This window comes from Pistacia vera, unplaced genomic scaffold (genome assembly GCF_008641045.1).
Source record: "Pistacia vera cultivar Batoury unplaced genomic scaffold, PisVer_v2 Contig457, whole genome shotgun sequence".
NCBI lineage: Eukaryota > Viridiplantae > Streptophyta > Magnoliopsida > Sapindales > Anacardiaceae > Pistacia > Pistacia vera.
In genome coordinates, this window is record NW_022196287.1 from 426,636 (window position 1) to 450,193 (window position 23,558).

Consider the following 23,558-nt stretch of genomic DNA (forward strand, 5'->3'; position numbering starts at 1 on the left):
CTTGTTCCAAGAAGGACTTCTTTCATAACTAGGTTACTAACCTGAAAGTCTCTTCTCTTGACCTTAGAGTCAAAGAACATTTTCACACGCTGCTGGTAGGATGTTATCCTTAACCGAGTCTTGTCATAGTTTTCTTCAACTAGGTCCAGACTTGCACGTAGAAGTGTTTCATTGTCTGTTTCATTAAATAGGTCTCTTCAAAGTGAACCAGTCCCTACTTCCACTGGGATCATAGCCTCACAGCCATATGCTAGTGAGAACAGCGTTTCTAAAGTAGAGGTTCTCGGAGTTGTTCTATATGCCCATAGAACTTCTGGGAGGTCATCGACCTAATTACCCTTGGCAACACCAAGCTTGGCCTTCAGAGTGTGCTTAATGGTTTTGTTGACAACTTTAGCCTGACCGTTGGCTTGCGGTCTTGCAATTGAAGTGAACTTTTTATGGATCCCCAGCTCATCGTAAAACTACTTGAATTCCTCATTGTCGAACTGCTTCCCATTATCAGAGATAAGTGTATGAGGAATTCCGTAGCGGCACACTATATTCTTGAAGACGAAATCTTTGAGCTTCTCGGTAGTGATCGCGACCAATGGTTCAGCCTCGACCTATTTGGTGAAGTAATCTACCACGACCACAGCATACTTGACACCCTTCTTTTCGGCTGGCATGGGCCCAATAAGATCAATTCCCCACATGGAGAATGGCCAAGGGCTGATCATTATTGTCAACTAATGGGAAGGAGCTCGCGGGATGCTCGCGAACCGCTGGCACTTGTCACACTTTTTCACAAAATTGAAAGTGTCCTCTAAAAAGTAGAGGCCAATAGTACCTTTAGCAGACAATTTTGTTAGCGAGGGATTGTACGACAGTATGATTACCACAGATCCTTTCATGTATCTCCCTCATAATATAGTATGTTTCTTTGTCGGTTACACATCGGAGGAGAGGAGCACTAAACCCTCGCTTGTACAATTGATCTCCGATGAGCATGTAACAAGTAGCTCTGGTGCGCAAGATTTTTGTCTCAGTCTTGTCACTGGGCAGAGTCTCATATCAGAGATACTAAATCATTGGAGTCATCCAAGAAATTGACTATGTTGTAGCTACGGTCTGCTCGAGTGAGCTGATACTAGGAATCTCTATGTACCAAACTGGAATCCTTTTTGACACATCTGAGTCTAACGACGAGGCTATTTTTGCCAAGGTGTCCGCCATAGAGTTACTGTCTTTGGGAATTTGCTTAATCATGAAGTGCTTGAAAGACTCGAGTGCGGCCTTAGCTTTCTTCAGATAGTTGATCATGTTCTCTTCCTCGGCCTGATATTCTCCCAAGATCTGATTAACAACCAGTTGGGAATCGATGTAAATAATAATCGCGTTTGATTCCATTTCTCTCGCTAATCACAGACCAGCGAGCAGCGCTTCATATTCGGCCTCATTGTTCATAGCTTGGAACCCAAATCGAAGAATTTCATGGATGCGAGTCCCTTCGAGACTGAGGAGGAGAAGACCTGCCCCAGCTCTTTTCCTGTTCAAGGAACCATCGACATAGAGGCTCCAAGTAGATAAGTTCTAAACAATTTCCTGGATGACTTCGTTGGCTTGCTGCTCAGATTCTTGATTCAGCTGATACAAGAATTCCGAAATGAAATTGACAACAGCTTGCCCTTTGATGGATACTTTCAATCTGTAATGCAAATCAAACTGACTCAGTTCCATTGTCCATTTAAGTAACTTACCCAAAGTTTCTGGCTTCTATAGAACTTGCCTGAGCGGGTAGTTGGTTAAAACATGGATTATGTAGGCATAGATGTAGGGTCACAACTTCTTGGAGGCGATCAACAGGGCATAAGCTTATCGCTCCATTTCAAGATACCGCATCTTGGCGTCCAGTAGTCATTTGCTCGCGTACTACACTGGACATTGAACTCTGCCCTCTTCTTGAATGAAAGCTACGCTGACCGCATGCTGAGAGATGGATAGGTACAGGAGTAAAATTTCCTTGGGAAGAGGCTTGGACAAGAGAGGTGGCTTTTCGAGATGTTCTTTTATGCTCTGAAAAGCCTGCTCACACTCTGGAGTCCACTCGATCTTTTTGTTGGCCTTACGTATATTAAAAAATGACAAGCAACGATCTGTTACTCTCGATATGAAGTGACTGAGCGCTGTTATTCTCTCATTCAAGCTTTGAACCTGTTTTCGATTGGTTAGGCTTTTCATATCAAGGAGAGCTTGGATCTTCTCAAGGTTGATTTTGATTCTCTTCTAGTTAACCATATACCTTAGAAACTTTCTTGAGGATACTCTGAAAGAACATTTAAAAGGATTGAGCTTTATCTTGTACCTTCAGAGTATATCGAACATCTCAGCGAGATGCGCTATGTGATCTGAGGCAACATGCGACTTGACCAACATGTCATCAACATAGGCTTCCATCGACTTTCTAATCTGCTCAAAAAACATACGATTAACTAGCTGCTGGTAAGTTACCCTAGTGTTTTTTAGGCCGAAAGGCATGACCTTGTAACAATACAGTCCCCGATCTGTAACAAATGAGATAAGCTCTTCGTCTGATGCGTATATTAGGATCTGATTATATCCCAAATAGGCGTCCATAAAACTCAGTAGCTCATACCTAGAGGTGGCATTGATGAGCTGGTCGATCCTTGGCAATGGAAAGTTGTCCTTCGGATAGGCTTTGTTGAGGTAGTTGAAGTCGACACAGGTTTGCCACTTGCCATAGGGCTTCTTTACCAAGAATTGATTTGCAACCCAGCTCGAGTAAAGCGCTTCTCGAATGGACCTGTTCAAAAAAATCTTATCTACCTAAGTTTTCAAGGCAACATAGAGTTTAGGGTCCATTGCTCTTCTCTTCTAGCGAACCGGCTTGACCGCACTGTCAATGTTTAGTACATGACATATGACATTCGGGCTGATCCCAATCATGTCAGTATGAGTCCATGCAAAAACATTGACATTCTCTCTGAGGAAGCTTGTTAGGTTTTTGGTGAGCTAAGGGTTGCGATTACTCCTTATTCTCAACACTCGGGTCAACTCATTTTGATCGACTGACACCTCAAACAAGTCCTCAACTAGCCCACTGTGAGGGCACTCTTGGATGCAATGATCCATGTTATCTTCTATTGGGTTGGGCTGTGGCTCAATCCTACTGATCGCCATTGCCTGCTTGGGGATGCCTATTGGCCTTCCTTTTCCCTTGCACACCATCTGCGCTCCTCCGATGTAGCAGTTGCGAGATTTGCGTTGAGATCCGTTTACTTCCCCGATCCCCGTCGGGGTGGAAAACTTCATTTTCAGACTGTAAATGGAGGTGACTGCCTTGAAATTTCTTTGTAGAGGTCATCCCAAAATGCCATTGAAGGCAGACAGATAGTCTACCACCAAAAGTTCTATTATTTTGGTCATTTCTTTCGTTTCACCCAACATGACCGAGAGTGAGATCGTTCCCTTAGGAATCAAATGATCCCCGGTAAAACCATAGAGAGGGATGGAGGCGGGTTTCAAGTCTGCCTTGTCCAGTTGCATTTTCTCAAAAGCTCACTAAAACAGGATATTCACAACGCTTCCATTGTCCACCAACATTCTGTGGACTTTGCACCGACCTATTTCATGCGCGATGACGAAGGCATCCTCATGAGGGTGATGCAATCGCACCGTGTCTTTCTCAAAGAAGGTGATCTCCTCTTCCCTGCGAACCTTAGCGGGTCACGGTGCCATGCTCATTACGCTTACGGGGTCATAACGGACTTCTCGAGCATACCTTTCCTAGGCACCTCAAAAATTCCCTACGAGGTGCGGTCCTCCAAAGATGATCCCTACACAGTAGAGACCCTTGTGACCACGCGATTCTTCCCTTGTTCCTCTTGATCCTTTTCCCGAACGGGAGCTGAACCATCAACATACTCTTTGAAATGCCCCTGCTTGATGAGATCTTCGATTGCTTGCTTGAGAGCCCAACACTCATCGATGTGATGCCCATTATCCTGATGATAGCGGCAGTATTTTTTGCTATTTCTTGCTGAGGGGGGATTCATAGGCTTTGGCTCTCCGAGCAGGCTGACCTTCTCTAACTTATCCAAAATGGTTGACACTAAGGCATTTAGAGGAGTGTATTGATTCTTGTCGCGATCGCGGCGAGGAACTGGGGCATAAGATTTCTTCGGCTCAAATCGCTGCTTCTTTCCTTTTCGCTGATCGTCATAGCCCATCTGCGATCGGCCCTTCTACTATTCTGCCCCCGATTGGAAGCACTACTCGAGGGACCAAGGTCGTGGCAATTAAGAGCAGTCACAAAATTTTCAATTCAAAGGTATTTCTTAGTGAGGTTGTAGAAACGAGTAAGGGAAACATAATCCTTGGATTGTAGTTCCTTCCATAAGTCAGTCTGCGGGTGAACCCCTGTGATAATAAGAGTCCGAACAGACTCCTCAGGAGTATGAGCCACCTTCTGGAGTTCCTTATGGAATCTATCTATGTAAGATTGGAGGGATTCGTCCCTCTCTTGCCGTATGTTGCTCAGGTAGCTCAATGGCATCAAGAACTTCCTATTCGCCTGGAAGTGTCTTGGGAATGATGAGCTCATTTGATACCATGAGCTGATTGATCCCGTAGGAAGCGACCTAAACTAGCGCTTGGCATGGGCCGTTAGCATTACTGCTCAACAGCGACATTTGACCAAGTCGGAGACTTGGTGGAGTTCCATGAGGTCATTGAACTCTTAAAGATGATCCTACGTATTTGAATTCCCATCGAATGTCTGCATGTTGGGCATTCTGAATCTCGACAAGAGAGGAGCAACTAAAATTACTGGAAAAAAAGGAGACATCTCTATGACCTTCCTACGCTCATTCTGCTGAGCCTTGAGTTGATCCAAAACTTGCTATAATTCCTCAATCTAAGGCAGCAAAGCTGCCTAGGGATCATTTTCTGCAACGTGGGTTCAACCCTCACGGTTGCAGTTAAGGAAAGATCGCAAATCGGGCTCTTCATCAACTCGATTGGAAGCTCTGGCAAACCTTGACACATGTTGGCTGGGGTCGTGTGAAGGCATTGAATGGCTCGAGAGTTTTCCTGAACTCTGTAGTAGTCCAAACCGACCCTCGGACGACAGGAGTTTCCCCCATGACGACAGTCGAGGTCATCATTTCAGCGATATTGGGAATATCCTTTTCTTGCACTTTTGTAGGAGTGCCCATGCGATGTGGCATGGGACCGCTCATGCTGTGACATGTCGCTGAGTAGCAATGCCACAGGTATTCTACCCATTGCACAACTGGTGTTCGCTAGTCCCTCAGAGCCCTTTGGTCAGTTGCTCGCCACTTGTTTTCCCCTACTTTTGGGCATTGCAGTGCGTGTGGTAAGGGCTTTTGTCCTTTTTCGCGCGATCTACAGGCATTTTTGGCGATGGCACCGCTTCATTGGACTCTGATGGCACGATCCGATCCAAATGGTCCAGCCTTTGGCTAACCATTTGGAGAGTATTATTGAACATGTCCAGGTAACTCATTACGGTGGGGTCGAGCCATGAGATTGAAGGAATATTCACCATGATACTCTGTTGGACTAGCGGCACTTCGAGAGAAATGTCATCTTGTACCTGGGGGATTTCCTCATTGTCAAAGTCGATTCGCTCAGTTTCGAAACCGCAAGCTATTTGCTGATGGGTAGGACCGATTAGTCAGAGGTTTCTGATGAAGAGCAGATACTAAATCAGGCCTTCCTTCTAGCGTCAAACTGTTAATGCTTGATTTTGACACCAACGACTCACACGTGCAAAATGCTAAGCAAGCTTAGAAGTTACACGTGATATGGAAATGTGTAGCAAATGAGTGAATAAAAGACGATTTTTAAAGTGGTTCGGACGCTCAAAAGCGATTCCTACGTCCACTATGATTGTATTAATAGATGGTTACAATCATGTCGTATGTAGCGAGCTAAGTTACAATCTAGAGAGGATATACATACATACATACATACATATATATATATATATATATTATAGCTATATTATATATATATATATAGATAGAGAGAGAGAGAGAGAGAGAGAGTGTGTGTGTGTGTGTGTGTGCTGTTTTAGACTAAGATAAGTCAATCCCCGTAAATAAGAAATGAGTCTTCTATTTATAATGGGAGAATTCAAGGTGATGATTACAAGTCTGCAAGTGGGTTGGTGTCATGCAAGTCCTTCCCTACATCTCATTGGTTGTATGCACGAGAGATATCCTCAAATTGCGCAAGGCTTGGGCAGGTGGACGATCCCTAGCCACTCGCAAGTCTGGCATTCACCTACTGCACTGACAAGAACCATACCTCTTCCGTCATTGCGCGACGTGGCAATGTCTAGATGGCACAAAGCCTCCCTGAATTCTAATTGGCTCCTGTTGACTAGAGTCCACGTCAGCCTTGACTTTTTAGGCATAAACAAAAACAAGAGAAGTGAGTGTTGTTGGGTAGCCTTGGTTGAGGTCTGCATTCCTTGTTTTCATTTTGCATTGCTGTTTTGTTTTGCTTTTGTGTTTATTTGCTTAGTTTAGCAAATAGTTAGTAGTCTTAGTGATTACTTGATTCTTTTATGTCTAACTTAGAGCTTGTCTTATGGTAGGATGGTCGTTTTATATGGTTTTTTGTAAATTCTTTTTCTTTTTTAATAAATATTTCCAAACCAACAATCTCCCCCACAAAAAAAAAAAAAAAGAGTAATACAAAGCGCCACAGTTATTTACCAATATACCCCTATCAAGGGTTTTTTTAAGTTTTTTTTAATTTTACAAGAGAATGTTTGAGTCGTATTATGATATGCTTAACGTAGTGTACACTAAAAAATAAGAGCCGTTTAATTTGTAGGAAAGTCATCTAATGATTGAATATTATTTCAACTAACAATCTAATAAAAACTTGCAACCCACAGCACAAGTTTAAGATAAGGACAAATACTTTTTAACATCTAAATCGTATAGGTTATGAATTTGGATACGAATCATACAAATACAGAGTTTGGGTATAATTCTATCAGCGAAGCTGTTGAATTAACCTCATAAAAGTTGTAAAAATTATTTATAAAAAATAATTATTAAATTAGATTGAAGACTATAAATAATTATTGTAATTTATTATAAAAATATTTTATGAATTATAATATGTCAATTTTGGTTATAATATTTGTAACAATGTAATCCAATTCACCACACATATGTAACATTTAAAAAAACATGACAATTTTAAAATTAAAGTTTATGAAATGCAATAAATTTGTTTAAAATTAATTGTAATCGTTAAAGTATCTCAAATTGGACCAAGTTAATTGATTTTCAAAAACTATATATGTAACTCCAATCCATGACATCCAAATAACCAATTGTATAATCATATGTATATTTTCTCTCTCACATTCATATGGGAGGGTTGAAACTAAAAAAATTGTATTATTTTTATTGACAAATGTTTGCTTATTTTATATATATATCATTAAATTCTAGGAATTAAAAACAACGAGAGATGGACATTTTCGTTAATTGGTGAGAAAAACTTCTATAAAATTTTTCCAGTTTATTGTTGCCAAAATATCTTGGAAATGATGTAAATGGCCATAATGTCCCCTGAATTTTTGTTTGACTGCCTAATAGTGGAGGTAACTTTTGGGCATTCTCACAATTTTACAGAATATTTTCGCAACCTAATTCCATGTATAAACTTTTCATTTATTTTAACTTTATTAAGTTTTTGACATGAAATGACCATAACGTCCCTTGACAGTTTGATTAGCAATCAATTGGTGAAGGTATTGAGGTAATAAACCAACTGTTAAGGAAAATGGTCTTAAGGTAACTGTAAATCTAGACATACTCTTTTATGATTTTGTTTTTACCATTGTTCCAAGTTTTAAAGTAAAAAGTAGTGCTACACACACAACCTTTCTATACCCTTTTTATACAAATTTTCTCTCATAAAATTATGTGGCAAAAGGTGATTGGGTGAAAGTTTATTTTAAATTTAAAATCATCCAAACATCTTTTATTTCATAACTTTGCAAGAGAAAGCTTGTATAAAAAAGGTTATAATATATGTTGATTAGTTATTAACCATAACAGTTTTTTTTTTTCAGTTTTTTTAATATATATTATTATTTTTAATCTCAATTGTTTTTTCGGCAAGTATTTACTATTTTATTTCTAATTAGGAAAAAAAAAATCAATTTAAATGAAATTTGATCTCATAGAAATGTAAATTACACGCGTGTAAAAATTAAGAACGAAATTTTGTCAAGAAGCTTATTAACCTCTTTAAAATATCTAATTACAAAATTTAAATTATCTTTAACGGTACTTTACAAAATGTTTTGAGGAAATAGATCAAAAATTTGAATTTTGTATTTTCAAAATTTGGGAACAGATTTGGTATCATTTATAAAAGCAGTATTCTGAAAATAAAAACAATGAAAACACGTTTTCTTTTTTTTTTTTGAAAAAAAAAATATATTTAATCTTCTTTTCATAATGATTTAATTCTTAAATTTACTTTAAAAAAAGTTATAAAATACGGTAGAACAGAAAATAAAACATTTCACAATATTCAAATTTTTAACTTTTTAAAAGGCAATCTCCTATTTATTGTGAAATTAATGGTTTTCTTGGCTATTAGCACGGAATAATTCAATCATAAAATTAAATGTAATGTTCACTCTTATGTTTTTTTTATCGCTACTCTTATGCCAAAGGTGGTCTTTTGATTTAGCTTTAGCTTTTTCTTTATTGGATTCTTCTTTGTTTATATTAACAAGAAACAAAATCAAAACGCATTGTCCATATTACTTAAATGCTCTATTTTAAAACCCAGACCGGCCCGACCAGTTTAACCAATCTAATCGAGACCTGGGGCCTTGGCCAAGCCGGTCACCATTTCCACTGTTCACCAATTTCAATCTCAAACAGTGGCGGACCTAGGATTTTTGCCCGGAGGGGCCCCGTCGCTCCGCCACAATAAAGAAAATGGTTGTTTATCTCTCACAATTTCTGCAATAATTTTCTTGGTCGTCAAATGAGCACAAAAACTAGTTAGTTGCCTCTGGATTTTGGGGGCCATCATTTGATGGTTTTTCGGAGCATTTCCTAGCACAACTTTCTTTATGTCGTCATTGTGATTGGATAGAAACTTCAATAGTTCCATAAAGTTACCTTGATTTTCAGATTCAACCGACTCGTCATGACCACGAAATGTTAATCCCTGATGTAAAAGAAATCAAATGCAATCAATTGATGCATTCAAGCGAATACGATAATCCAATTTGCCCTTTTTTGACGTACAAGCAAGATTTACATTGATGTGTTTCCTTTGGTTCATCAAATCAACACACTTGGCATGAATTGGTTAGAAATGAAGTTTAATTGTGTAAGATGGAGGCCATTCGTTTATCTAGAGCAGGCGCCCATTGTGTGGTTTAGAAATGAAGTTTTAAAAGTGATAATGACAATCTTCTTTCTCACATACAAACAAGAGCAAGGAAAACAAAGTCAAAGATAATAGAAAAGATTTCTTTAACCTATTATTTGTCTCACTAAAACTGGGTCTGCCACTGCTGAAACTTTTCACCCAAACCCAATACTCTAAAACTGTAGGCATCAATAAGATTCTTCAAAAGCAGTAATATCATTAAATAAGGAAATACTAACCTTCAGGCTTCAGGAGACGTGAATGAGAGAAGTTGAGAGGGTGATTTTTTTAATTTATGGGTTGAGCTTCAGCCGCATGTAAAAAGGGCGTTGGGAACTGGGGAAGAAAAAGTTGAATAAGGAAAATACAAAACCTAACTTTTTCATTTTTTAACCTTCTCTCTTTTTTTTTTAATCTTCCAAAAAAAACTTTGCAATTTTTTTTGAAAAGTTGAGGGCAGGCCTAGGCCTACCCTCAAGGGGCCTGGGTCTGCCCCTGATCTCAAACCCTAGGGAGGAGAGCAACGGTCAGCGAGCACACGGTGGCGAGGATGTTGAAGGTTTTGGAGAGGAAGTGTCGGCAAGTTGAAAAGTGGCGACGAAGGTGATTTCTGGTGAATAAATCGATCGAAAAAAAGGTAAAAGTTGCACGATCACAGTAGTAGGCTGTTGTCGGCAATTGGTAGAGTGAACAGGGGTGTGAGATGGGTTTTTGTCAGGAGGCTGAAGAGAGTGTTTTCATAGTGATGGGGAGTGTTGTCGACGCAGGAAAAATGCCCTATTTGGCCTAGGTTGTCAATGCTGACGGTGGTGTTTTTTGTCGCAAAATGTTTCTATTTCGACCAAGTCTTGGGCATATTTGCTGGGGAATCGCTCAAAGGATGAGTGGGATTTGCATTTGTTGTGTCACCGTCGCCAACCAATTGGCCACCGATTTGCATTTAGGGTATGTTTGCTGGATTTCAAACTTGTAGGGTGTAATTTTTTACCGGTGTGTTTTCTAGATTTCAAAATTTTTGGACACACTAACGCCACCGGTTTGATCCGTCGTTCGAACTCATTCAATTGGTCAACCTGAGACCTGACCATTTTGTCGGGTTTCACCCCGTGTCAGTTATTAAAACACTGCTTATATGGAACTTTGTAAAATGGGTGCAAAGATGTTATAAGATAAAAATATGTATGGATATCACTTGACTATCAAATCTTTCATAGTAAATAATGTTTTGATTAAAAATAAAGAATTATAAACCTTAAAAGAGATTAATGTTTGATTATTACCAAAGCAAAACATTGTGCTAATAGGTGCTTTTCTTTTCCTATCATTACGCCAAGTATTTATTACCTTTACTACTTTTAGCTTTGGATTTCCATCATGCAAGTCAAGTATCTTTTTCATATTTTAAGTTTGTGTGCTGATCAAGAATTAATGTTATTACTCTTGTCTATAAACAGCAGTAACATTGTCTTACAATTAATTTTTACAGCTACCTTTTGAAAACCAATTTGTAATAGAGCAAACGAAAACAAATGGCAGAAGGCATTCTATTTAGCATTGCGAGGAAAATCTTGGAAGGGTTGGGGTCCTCGACTGTCCGAGAAGGAAAATTGGCATGGGGTGTTAAAGGTGAGATTAAAAAACTTGAGAGCACTGTCAACACTATCAAACTTGTAATTCTCGATGCTGAGGAGCAGCACAGCAAAAACCGAGAGGTAACAGATTGGATCCAAAGGCTCAAGGATGCATTTTATGATGCAAATGACTTGTTAGATGATTTCTTCACTCAACTTCGACGGGGAGAGGTATTGAGTCGAAATAAATTGGCAAACAAGGTACGGATCTTTTTCTCCAAATCAAATCAAATTGCAAATAGTCTTAGAATGGCTCATAAGATTAAGACTATTAGGGAGAAACTAGATGAGATTAAAAATGATAGGCAGTTCCACCTTTCTGAGCGTCCTATTGAAAAAGGAGTCATAAATATAGAAAAGGAAACACACTCTTTCATATGTGTAGAAACAGTAATCGGAAGAGATGATGATAAAAGTAATGTTATAAGACTTCTATTGGACTCAAATGATGATAAGAATGTTTTAGTTGTTACCATAGTTGGACTTGGAGGAGTAGGAAAAACCACACTTGCTCAACTTGTTTATAATGATGAGAATATCATAAACCATTTTGAGTTAAGGATGTGGGTGTGTGTCTCTGATGATTTTACTATGAAGATAATTGTTGAAAAGATAATAAAATCTGCTACTCGTAAAGAACTTGGAAATTTTCATTTGAACGAATTGCAGCAATTCCTTCGAAAAGAAATTGATGGGAAAAGATATCTACTAGTTTTGGACGATGTATGGAATGAGAATCATAATAAATACTAGTTACTACATGTAGTGAAGTAGTTGCTAAGGTTACTAGCAAACTTGAATCTTATGTATATCCCTTGAGAGGACTAGATGAAAAAAAGTCTTGGTCTTTGTTTACCCAAAAAGCTTTTGAACCTGGGAAGGAACCAAAAGATTCAAAATTATAGAGTTTGGAAAAGAGATTGTGGCAAAGTGTGGTGGAGTTCCTGTTGTCCTAATGACAACAGGACAATTACTTTATGGTAATAATAAGGAAGATGATTCGTTGAATTTTAAGGACAAAGAAATGTCAAAAGTGATTAAAGAAGAAAGTGATATTTTACCATTACTCAAGCTCAGCTATGATCATCTCCCTTCAAACTTGAAACAATGCTTTGCTTATTGTGCATTGTTTCCTAAGGATTATAAGATTAAGAAGCAATAATTAATTCACCTTTGGATGGCGCAAGGGATTCTTCAGACATCAAACAATGAATGTCCAGAAGATGTTGGTAATAAGTATTTTATGGCTTTACTTGGGAAATCATTTTTCCAAGATCCACAACATGATAGATGGGGCAATGTAACCGCATGTAAGATGCATGATCTTATGCATGACCTTGCACAATCAGTTGCAGGAACTGAATGCATCATGCAAACTTTTGATAAGGTTGAATGTGTGGATGTAAGATGTCGTCATTTATCACTTGACTGTGGTGAAGTAAAACGATCATGGACATTTCCAGTTGTATTATATAGTGTCAAAAATATAAGAACTTTACTTTTATTTTATTGATTAAACTGGGGTTTCAACTTGAATGGTGGTGATGAAATTTTAACAAGTTATAAGTACTTACGAGCATTAGATTTTGGAGAGTTAAGGTTTCAGAAATTATTGAGTTCAAACGGTGAACTTTTGAGTTTAATTGGTGAACTGAAGTATTTACGGTATCTCAATTTTTCTTGTGTGGATATTAAAATACTCTCTAATTCACTGTTGAGACTATTAAATTTGGAAACATTAGATCTTTCTTTCTGTAACGAACTTAAGGAATTACCAAGAGATATTAAAAAATGGTGAACCTTAGACATCTTATAAATAAAAAATGTGATTCTTTAGTTGGAATGCCATATGGACTAGAGCATTTGACTAATCTTCAGACTTTACCACTATTTGTAATAAGTGAGAGAATTATGGAAGCCGACAGAAAAAGCAAACATAGTGGGACAAAGGAATTAAATGGGTTGAAGAACTTGAGAGGAAAACTCAAAATTAAGAATTTAAAATTTGAGGAAAGTAGCAAGTTGGCCAACTTAGAAGGGAAGCAATTTCTTCGGTCTCTAACGTTGGATTGGGGGAGAAGTGATGATGGAAAGGTTCAAGGAATTGATGAAGTGGGGAGAAGTGATGTTGGAAAGGTTCAAGGAACTGATGAAGTGGTGCTAGAAGGTCTAAAGCCACACCCAAATTTTAAGGAAATTAGTGTAAGATCATTTGTGGGTGTTAAATTGTGTGATTGGCTTTCCTCCCTCACAGATTTAACTTCAATTAGTATAAAAAAATGTAGAAGATGCCAACATATCCCACCATTGGATTAATTTCCTTATCTGAAGAGTTTGTTTCTTAGTCATCTAGATGATTTGGAGTACATTTCAGAGGAAGCAAGTAATAGTTCTTCCTCATTATCAACAACATTCTTCCCATCCCTTGAGCAAATCACCCTTTATGATTGTCCTAAATTAAGGGGATGGTGGAGGAAACTTGATTATGAAGATACAGAGTTGCCTTCATTTCCTTGTCTTTCCAAATTAGATATCCAAAATTGCCCCAATTTGATATTGATGCCGATATATCCATCTCTGGAAGAATTAAAATTGCTCAAGACCAGCTCGAAACCGCTGGAGTGGACGATGACGATGACGTTGATGAATAAAGGGGAACCATCAACTTCCTCTTGCTTTTCTGCCCCTCTCCCCAATTTAAAGTCAATGCTTATGATTAAAATTTCTGATCTAGAATCTCTTCCAATGGATGGGATGAAACTTCTCTGGTGAATTTGAAAATTTTGTCATGTCCAAAATTTACTCAAGTGGATCAAGCACTAAAATTTCTTCCCTCTCTCCGAAATTTGGAAATTACATCCCATGAAGAAGGTGAGCCGGAATAGGAAGGTATTCGTGGTATGGGTCTTTGTTACATACCTGATTGGATTTGAATTCAGAGGAGAGTTCTTCGTATACAGGTTAATACTTTCTCTTCAAATTTATCAATCGACCTTTCTTAGTGTGTTTAACTTACTTCTTATTTCTTGTTTTTGAGTAAATAATTGTTACTAATTAATTCTTTTCTTTCAAATGTCTTCTGTTTCAGTTTGTTGTTATTCTATTTGCCATTCTTTTGTTGCTTCGACAAATACGTAGATGCAAGAATTATCAACTATCTGGGTAATATTTCTTATTCTTCCGTTTACTAAGATGAAGAAAAAATTCAAAGAAATGTATATATATGTTAATTATAATGTTTTGTGGTTATCATTTAGATGAAGTCAAGAGTTGTGTACCTTGCAATAGCCAGAGCATTGAATGGAAGGTGGATTTTTAATTAGCCACTAACTGTTTCATGATTTTAACTCTGTAATTACATATACGTACGTAATTGATTCAAATGAATTTTAGTTTGTTCAGATTCTTTGACTTGGAATATGAAATCTCAAGGAATTAATGATTTGAGAGTTGCTTTTGTTTTCATGGTAAAGGTTTGATATAGTACTCTCAAAACCTCTCTCGCTTAATATTTTTGTATTTTCTTGTGGGTTAATAGCTGAAATTCTCTTTCAGTATCTCTAATGTATAGTTAACTCCTTGAAGTATACCTAATTTACAATAACTTCTTTAAGGTAATAGTTAGTGATTGTTAACAGAATTTACCCTTGACAACAGTGAGATTAGACACGCTAACGAAATCATTAACGGCAAAGGGTTTAAGGGCGATTAGATATACCTTAAAGGGTGTTTTAGTATATGGGGAATACCTCAGGGGGTGGGTTAAACATCTAATGTCCTTTTTTCTCTTTTCTCTTTTCATTTTATCAACTTTTTTCTTTTTGGATATCTTCTTGCCAGCATAGATGCTAGCTGTTAATGCTTCTGAAGATGAAACCACCGCTACTTAAGCATTTTATAAATTGTAAGTATCAAGCTATAATGATGTTCTTTAATTGTGCTTTCTTTTAAATTCTCATTATCGCTAGTAATATCTGATATCAAAATTAACATACAGTTGGGGGAAATTGATAGTAGGCTTAACTCCTTGAAGCCCTGCCCTTCATAAGTTGAACCTATAAGAGCAGCAATTGAAGTCTCCGATTGATGATTTGAGCTTTGGAATGTATCACTTATGCTATTTTGGTATGTTATTTTAATATTGGTATATTGTTAAGCAATTATTTTATCTTGTACGCCACCGCAATCTTCTTAAAATTCAAATATACACTTCCACTGTTAGTAATGCACTAAAAGATAAAAAAGAAAACATTACATTTATGATACAAGAAATTTGACTTTAATTTTGTCTATTACATTAGGACATTACGGCCATCAATAATACTAATACATGTCCAGATTATAAAATAAGGACTTCTGCAGCTAAATCATTTTAATATATATATATATATATATATATATATGTATATCTCTGTGTGTGTGTGTGTGTGTGTGTGTGTATGTACATAAATTTTTATAATTTTAGTTGATATGTGTGAATGTAAAATGCAAGTGATCAAAAACTACATTGCTATAAATACGAGGGATGAACTCCAAGAAGCTCGTTCGAACTCTTTAATTGAGATTTTCTCATTACCTTCCACCAGTTGAGGTTGCCTTTGGACTATCAACATTGCTTCACATTGTTGTTTATAGTTATACTCACTTTAATTGAGTAATTCTGTTGATTTATCATCTTATCTATCATTTCTTTTAGCACGAACAAGGTTTAGGTTGGTTTTCATGAATAACAAAACGGTTTGTTACTAGAGGGATTTGTTCATTTATAAAATCCTTATGTATTTTGTGAAAAATATAGAAAATGTTTAAACAGTGTTTGTTTAAATTATGTGTATTCAGAAAATAAACACGTGTTCAATATATTTGTTTGAAAATAATATTTGAAAAAAAAAAACATGTTTAATATGTTTTTTAAAAAACTTAGTATTTTAAAATAGAGTTACTTTAAGCAAATATAAGAACTGATTAGATGCCAGCATCGGTATCTTAACATATTCAAAATATCCTTTAATTGAATGTTATTTTGCTTGAATTGAAGAGTTTAAATAATTAAAAGTGGTAATCAAATTGATTTTGTGACTTCTCAAGAAAATAATTAAGGAGGGTTAAAAGTTGGAGAGAAAGCATTTGTAAGAAATAATAATTTTTATTTGTTTTGCTTGGTTTTTGTCTATGTAAGTATTTTTTGTCAACTTATGAATTCTATGTAACTACATTAAGTTCCCGATGTCAAGACATCCTATTGTTTATGCACAACCCTTTTTGTAGCCTTTTGTGGTCATGATACTCAATCTTAGTGTTGAGGCATTCTTCCAATCATATTTCCTTTTGTACAAGTAGCATTTTTGTTGGAACGTGGATTTCTTTGATGATGCTTGATGCGATTTCGAGCTGTTGGAGCTGAAGTGTATCTTTGGTGTTGAACCTTGAGTGGAGCTCAAGGTTGTCTAGGTGGTTTCCTGGTGAGAAGCTAGTTGTGGTAGAATGAAGTTCAACCAAAGGGTAAAGTTTAAAGTGTTGTCATAACAATGAATGTTTTACAACTCATGTTTAACTTTGCTTTGCAATTGAATTATACTTCATCTGAAGGAGGTCCCATGGATGTAAGCAATTAGCCAAACCATATAAAAATGATTTGTGCACTTTACATTATGTCAAAGATGTTTAGTTTATGTTATGATGAATGAACATGTTTAACCCATTCCACATGAGTTTAATGAACTTAGTAAAGTCATAAAACTTCCTGTATAAGTTTACAAATAAAAGTAAAAGTCAAAAGCTAAGTTTAACAATTATTATTTTTTATTTATTTATTATTTTTTTTTTTTGGTGAAAACGTAATACATAAATGCTAACCCAACATCTTCTTCATGCTTCCGCAAATTGAAAAATGAAAAACGTGATAATGAAAAAGTTGTTGAATGGCCTCAGATGATTTGGATATTATTTAAATAAAGATTAAAGTAATAATGGGAAATAATTTTTAGCCCCCTCTATTATTAATGAGTTCATAGAAGTATTTGTATCGTCTTTTTAAATTCTAAAAATTAAGAACTAAAATTTTATCATCCTACACAAAACCAAATCATCAAGAGTGTATTATTCAAAACATGCAAAAATATAGAATAGAGATATAATAATTACATAAGAGTTGGAAACTTGATTGTATTTGAGCAATAATAAATATGGTCTGATCTATTAAAAAAATCAATTAAATAAATTTGTTGAATATGTGTCTCAAGATTCTGCAGAAGTGTTGCTAACTTGGAAGTGCCGATTAGGTTGATGAGGTGGTAGTTGGGGAATAGGTGTTTCAGTTGCTGTTGAGTAAGTCAAGTTTTGAAGATGTCAAACTAGTTGTTGCTAGAAGTTAGGCATTAAGTTTGTTAGCTGCTCTTCATGTAAACATGCAGCATTTGTTTAGGCTTTTTTTCATGTTTTTTCTATTGCATTTATTTGTATAAATTACACTTTTCATTCAATGAAATTGTATACGAATAGCAGTCTATTTTTCTTCCTAAACACAAACCAAAACACCTCATCATGGCTATAGAAGCTTACTCTTCAACAGCACCACCCTTGTTTAATGGAGAGAGTTACGAGACTTGGGTTGTCGAATGACAACTCATCTGCAAGCTAATGATCTATAGGAGGTAGTGGAAGAAGACTACGAGATTGCACCATTGCAAAATAATCCTAAAATGGCTCAGTTGAGGAATCACAAGGAAAAGAAGACAAGGAAGTACCAGGCAAAGGCTTGCTTACATGCTGCTATGTCAGATGCGATATTCACCGGAATTATCAACTTAGAGTCAACAAAAGATATGTGGGATTTCTTCAAAGAAGAATATAAAGGGAATGACAAGATCGGAAACATGCAAGTGCTGAATCTAAGGAGGGAATTCCAAATGCAGAGATTGAAAGAATCAAAGACAATCTAGGAGTACTCTGATAGGCTTCTCAGCATTGTCAACAAGGTAAGACTTCTTGATTAAAAAATGTCTGATAGCAGAATTGTAGAAAAGATTTTGGTGACTCTTCCTAAGAGGTTTGAATAAAAAATATCTGCTCTAGAAGAGTCTAAGGATCTGTCAAGTATTTCCTTGGTAGAATTGTTGAATGCATTGCAGGCACAAGAGCAGAGGAGGCTGATTAGAGAAGAGGGATTTGTGAAGGGTACCTGCCAAGTTGCAGATTCAAGATGATGGCAAAGGAAAGGAAAATAATGGAAGAAAAAATCAAATAGGCCATAAAGGGGATGATGGAAATAGCAATGGAGGAAAACATCCTCCATGTTAGCATTGTGGTAGAACCAGTCATCCTCAATATAGGCATTAGAGGAGGCCTGATGTAAGGTGCAGGAAGTGCAACCAGATTGGCCATATCGAAAAGATTTGCAAGAACAAATGCAACCAGCATGAGAATGAGGCTCAGGTTTTAGACCAAAGGGAGGAGGAGCAGTTGTTTGTTACTAACTGTTTTTCAAGCAATAGCTCGAGTGATTACTGGTCGATAGATAGTGGTTGCACAAACCAAATGACAAATGATGAGGAGCTCTTCAGAGAGCTTGACAAATCTGCAATTTCCAAAGTGAGAATTAGAAATGGTGAACATATTGTTGTCAAGGGCAGAGGGACAGTGGCCTTTGAAAGCCTATCAGGTACTAAACTCATCACTAATGTTCTTTATGTGCTTGATATTGAGCAAAATTTGTTAAGTGTTGGTCAGTTGTTGGAAAAAGGTTTCAGAGTGCTCTTTGAGGACAAGAAATGTAGGATCAAAGATGCAAATGGCCAGGAGGTGTTCACAATCAATATGAGAGGCAAGAGCTTCTCTCTAGATCTAATGAAGGAGGAACATGTAGCTTTTCCAAGCTGTATGAGCAATACAGAGATCTAGCCCAAAAGGCTACTAAATCTAGAAAAGGATACTGTTTGTTTCTTTTTGTGCAAGGGTCATCAAATTGCCGCTAGCTAGAAGAAATCAACTATTGGAGCGTCACATCTTAGTTTATCTCTAGAAACATGTAATAACATAACTAGATCTCATAATTCATCTGGTGAGAATTCAGGGTTATGGAAATGTGTTAAGCTGAAAGATGCTTCTATTGAGGTAGCTATGGCATCTACTAATGGTGTTAGCCTTGGCGGAGGTATGAACTATGCTGAAGTCCTTCTTTATCAATTCAGAATACTTGGGCCTGATGGTGGTCTAGGAGAGGGACTGTCTAAAGGATTAAAACATTCATCAGCAGGGCCATTGTCAAAACTTTTTAAATTATCACCTCTCATTGTTGAAAATCTACAAGAGGGTGGAAGTTCTAGAGATGGTCTTCTGCAATTAGGATTTCCAGATGATGTGGATGTATCTGTAAAATTTAGAGACTGGTTATTTGCCCTTGAAGGTGCAAAGGAGATGGCTGAAAGGCAGTGGTTTTACAATCAGGAAGATATGAACAGAGAAGAGAGGTATTGGCACACAACTTTCCAGAGTTTAAGAGTGTCTTATCTGCAAATGGGTTCAAAGAAAGTGTCGAGAGATTTGGAGGAATAAATGTGGAAGTTCACTTGGTGATATTGGAGAACAATACTGAGAATGAGATGGTCAACTGGATAGTGTAAAACTTGAAATTTTCTAAGAAACCAATAGGGTGATCCAATAGGGTGATCTGAGCTTTTCATGAATGGAATCTGCAACATCTGATACAAGGAGGAGTGTTGAATATGTGTCTCAAGATGTTGCAGAAGTGTTGTTGACTTGGAAGTGCTGATTAGATTGATGAGGTGGCAGCTAGAGAATAGGTGTTTCAGTTGCTGTTGAATAAGTTAAGTTTTGAAGCTGTCAAACTAGCTGTTGCTAGAAATTAGGCATTAAGTTTGTTAGCTGCTCTTCATGTAAACGTGCAGCATGCATCTGTTTAGGCTTTTTTCATGTTTTTTTCTTCCTATTTTTGCTATTATTATGCTATTGCTGTTGTGTAAAACAACAACAAAATCAAAACATAGAAGAAAGGAAAAGAGAGAGTTGGCATTAGAGATTATAAAAGCGCATCTTAATCATGTAAATTGATTTAATAAATAAGTTTTAAAAGGGATAAAAATACCTTTTCTTTATGTTGGGAAAGGGGAAGGAGAAATTATTTTCTAAGAGAGATAAAAGAAATAGTTGTATTTAAAGCTATAAAACTATTTGGGTGAGTATTGAGTGAGAGGGGTAAAGAGGTACCTTTATAGTATTCTTGTTATGTGAGAATTAGGAATTCTCTTTTTAATAAGGATAACAAGAAAAATAAATTCCTTTTTAATTAGGATTAATGAAACAAAGAAATACTTGTGTAATAAGGATTGTTGGTGGTATTTTTGTATTTTTCTGAAAAATTAACAAAACAAAAATAAAATACAGCGAAATGGATTACAAACTGATAAAGGTCCACTCTTATCTTGAGTCTAATTGTGCATCATTGCCTCCCTTTTCTTGGACTTTCACCACACTTTCTGAGTAATGACGAGCCAACCTCCAACCTAATTACAAGAATCCACTCTAAAGAGGCCATTGTAGCCTTAAAGGGTTCCGTTGTAGTCTTGTCAACTTCGATTCATGTTATAGCCTTGTCATCACTAAAATCAAACAAAGAAGACGGAGGGCAAATTTTGTAGAGAATAGGTGTGAGAGCCAAACATCCAACTAGTTAGTGAAAGCATACATGTTTGAGAAATGTTCCAAGTGATCATAATAACAAAATTGAAGCCAAAATTTAATTGAATATACGGAAAATTTATGGAAAGTAATGTTTTGGTCTAATGTAGATTATGTCAGACAGCTTACGGTAAATTTGCAGGGTTTGCGGGGCTTTGCCTTTTGATTTCAATTTGAGCATTACAAAGATGTGTTCAAACTTGGAAAAGCTATGCAAAGGATTTATGAATGCAAAAGCATAAAACATCTACCGGAAGTACGAAAAGGCAACGAAGGAAAACTTGAGGAAGTGACGTAATCCCCATGTTTATGTAGGAAGTGGTGTTGATCTATTTTGGATGATTTGTATGGTGATTCTATGTTCATTTCGTGGCTGTAGTGTTTGGGAATGGTGGATATAGTGCTTGAGTGGTTTCATTTGCTGGAGAAAGGAAGAAGCACGACTAAGGATGCTAAAACATGTCTAAGGATTTGTGAATGCAAATTTCATGATGCCTTGAGTGAGAAAACTCTAGCCTTTAAGGATTGGAGATAAGTGATAAATATTTAATAATTAATAAATTTGAGATAAATAGAAATTAGGATTTATATTAAAATATAAGTCTGTTAAGAAATAAGATGGAAAATCATAGAGACTTAAGTGAGTCCAATTACATTTAGGAAAATTATTTATTTAAATAATAAATAATTACTCAGTGAAACATCTAATATTTCAATAAGATAAAGAATATTGAAATAGTAAAAAATAAAAAGGCTTGGAAGGTTGAAGTAGTAAACTTTTAATAAAGAAACATTTTTATAAAATAAAATACCTCTCCAAAAATTGGGAAATTTAAAAATTGAGCTTTTTACTATTTTTATAAGATTTTAGAAAATATAAAATCAGTAAACACGATTTTGCACTTAAAAGTCAACAAGTTGTCAAAATGGGGATATTTTCGTAATCTTGGATTTTTTTTTTTTTTTTTTTTGTAAAAAATCTGGAAAAACTTGTAATTTCATTTCTAATTACGCATAATGTAATTTAGGAAGTTTTTATAATTTAGAAAGTCATTTTGAAAATAAGTTATACTTGTGCCTTGTTACCGTTTTCGTAGCTTATTAAGATTAAAGTACCAAATTAGAATCCCCAAGCGGGCCTAATTCAAAAAAGTACCTCGGCCTTAGAACGCCTAACTGGACCCTCTATCCTACCACACTATAACCTACCAAAATGCACCATTAAACTGCTTAGTCCAGTCGGTCTCTCAAAGAGGGTTAAGAGAACATACCTTGAGGTCCTTGACACGGGGGCCAATTTACCTTTTTTCGGAGTGTGAGATGGCCATTGCGAGCTGCCTTGACAAAATTGGGCATCAACAACCCTAAATTCATTTTTTTTTTTTTTTAAAGAGCCAAAAATTCTCTGTCTTAAACTTGTGCTATTTTCCCCACATAATTATTCCCAAACTCAATTTTAGGTATTTACATTTGTTATGCCCAAAAAACCAGGGCTGACGTGAGCTTAAAGCAGCAAAGAACAACTAGAATTCAGGAAGATTTTCTACCGTTTGGATGCAGCCATGTCCCGCAAGGACAAAAGGGGTAAGGTAATCGTCAGTGAGGCAGGTAAACGTCAGGCTTATGAGTGGCTAGGAATTGTCCACTTGTTGAAGCCCCACGCGATTTAAGGATATCTCTCATGCAGACAACCAATAGGAAACGGGTTAGGAATTGTATCACACCTACCCGCACGCAGAATCATGATTACCAGCTTGAATCCTCTAACTATAAATAGATGGCTCTCCTCTATTTTACAGGATTGGTTCATTCGCCGCTCAAAACATATACTCACTCCCCCTTTCTACATTTATTTTCTCTATTGTAATCCAACTCGCCGAGTGCGACCTGATTGTAATCACCCATTAATATAAGTACAGTGGCCCTAGGATTTGCCTTAGAGCATTCGAACAACTTTAAAAAGTGCTACCGTTCAATATCTCTAAGTCCGCATAGCACTTCACACGCATGAATAGTTGGTGTCAAAATCAAGCATCAACAGTTTGGCGCTAGAATGAGGGCTTGATTTAGTATCCGTTCTTCATCAGAAACCTCTGACTAATCCTGTCCACCAACAAACGGCTCACAATTTCGAAACTGAGCAAACCAATCTCGACAATGAGGAAATCCCCCAGGTACAAATGACACTTCTCTTAAAGTGCCACCGGTTTAGCAGAGTATCAAGGCAGATATTCCTTCAAGCTCACAACTCGACCCGGTCGTAATGAATTACCTGGAGAGGTTCAACAATACTCTCCAAATGGTTAGCCAAAGGCTAGACTGTTTGGATCGAGTCACACCGTCGGAGTCTAACGAGGCGGTGCCGCTGCCAAAGAAGCCTGCAGGTCATGCGAAAGCACGGAAAAAGACTAAGGCCTATACCCTTGCACACTGTAACGGATAAGAGTAAGGGGAAACAAGTGGCGAGCAGTGGACCAAAGGGCTTCGAGGGACTAGCGAACACCGGTCGCTTAGCGGATAGAATACCCGTGTCATTGCCACTTAGTGACATATCGCAACATGAGTCGTCCCATGCCACGTCGTATGGGCACACCCATAAAAGTGCAAGGCGAGGAGATTCCCAGCCTCATCAAAATAATGGTCCCGACCATCGCCGTCGAGGTAATCCCCATTGTTTGTGGGTCGTTTCTAACCACCGCAGAGGTTGGGAAAACTGCCCGAGCCATTCGTTACCCTTACACTGCTCTAGCTAACGTGTGCCAAGGTATGCCAAAGCCTCCG

At 37.0% G+C, this 23,558-nt stretch overlaps 2 protein-coding genes across 2 annotated transcripts; both read left to right on the forward strand.

The window, feature by feature from the left end:
- The first annotated feature begins 10,979 nt into the window (after positions 1 to 10,979).
- LOC116144811 (putative disease resistance protein RGA3) lies at positions 10,980 to 11,834 on the forward strand. The gene has a single exon (XM_031430238.1). The coding sequence runs from the start codon at positions 10,980 to 10,982 to the stop codon at positions 11,832 to 11,834; it is 855 nt and encodes a 284-aa protein (XP_031286098.1).
- A 424-nt stretch (positions 11,835 to 12,258) lies between these two features.
- Positions 12,259 to 13,853, forward strand: LOC116144812 (putative disease resistance protein RGA3). The gene is made up of 3 exons (XM_031430239.1): positions 12,259 to 12,483; positions 12,960 to 13,309; positions 13,427 to 13,853. The coding sequence occupies exons 1-3, from the start codon at positions 12,259 to 12,261 to the stop codon at positions 13,851 to 13,853; spliced, it is 1,002 nt and encodes a 333-aa protein (XP_031286099.1).
- The last annotated feature ends 9,705 nt before the right edge of the window (positions 13,854 to 23,558 follow it).

Excerpts from the sequence above, each read along its gene's own strand:
- LOC116144812 (XM_031430239.1), top strand. The coding sequence starts at position 12,259 with ATGGCGCAAGGGATTCTTCAGACATCAAACAATGAATGTCCAGAAGAT. Across the intron at positions 12,484-12,959 it reads ATAAGGTTGAATGTGTGGAT|ACTTTACCACTATTTGTAAT; the intron begins GTAAGATGTCGT and ends ACTAATCTTCAG. Across the intron at positions 13,310-13,426 it reads TCATTTGTGGGTGTTAAATT|TCATCTAGATGATTTGGAGT; the intron begins GTGTGATTGGCT and ends TTTGTTTCTTAG.
- LOC116144811 (XM_031430238.1), top strand. The coding sequence starts at position 10,980 with ATGGCAGAAGGCATTCTATTTAGCATTGCGAGGAAAATCTTGGAAGGG.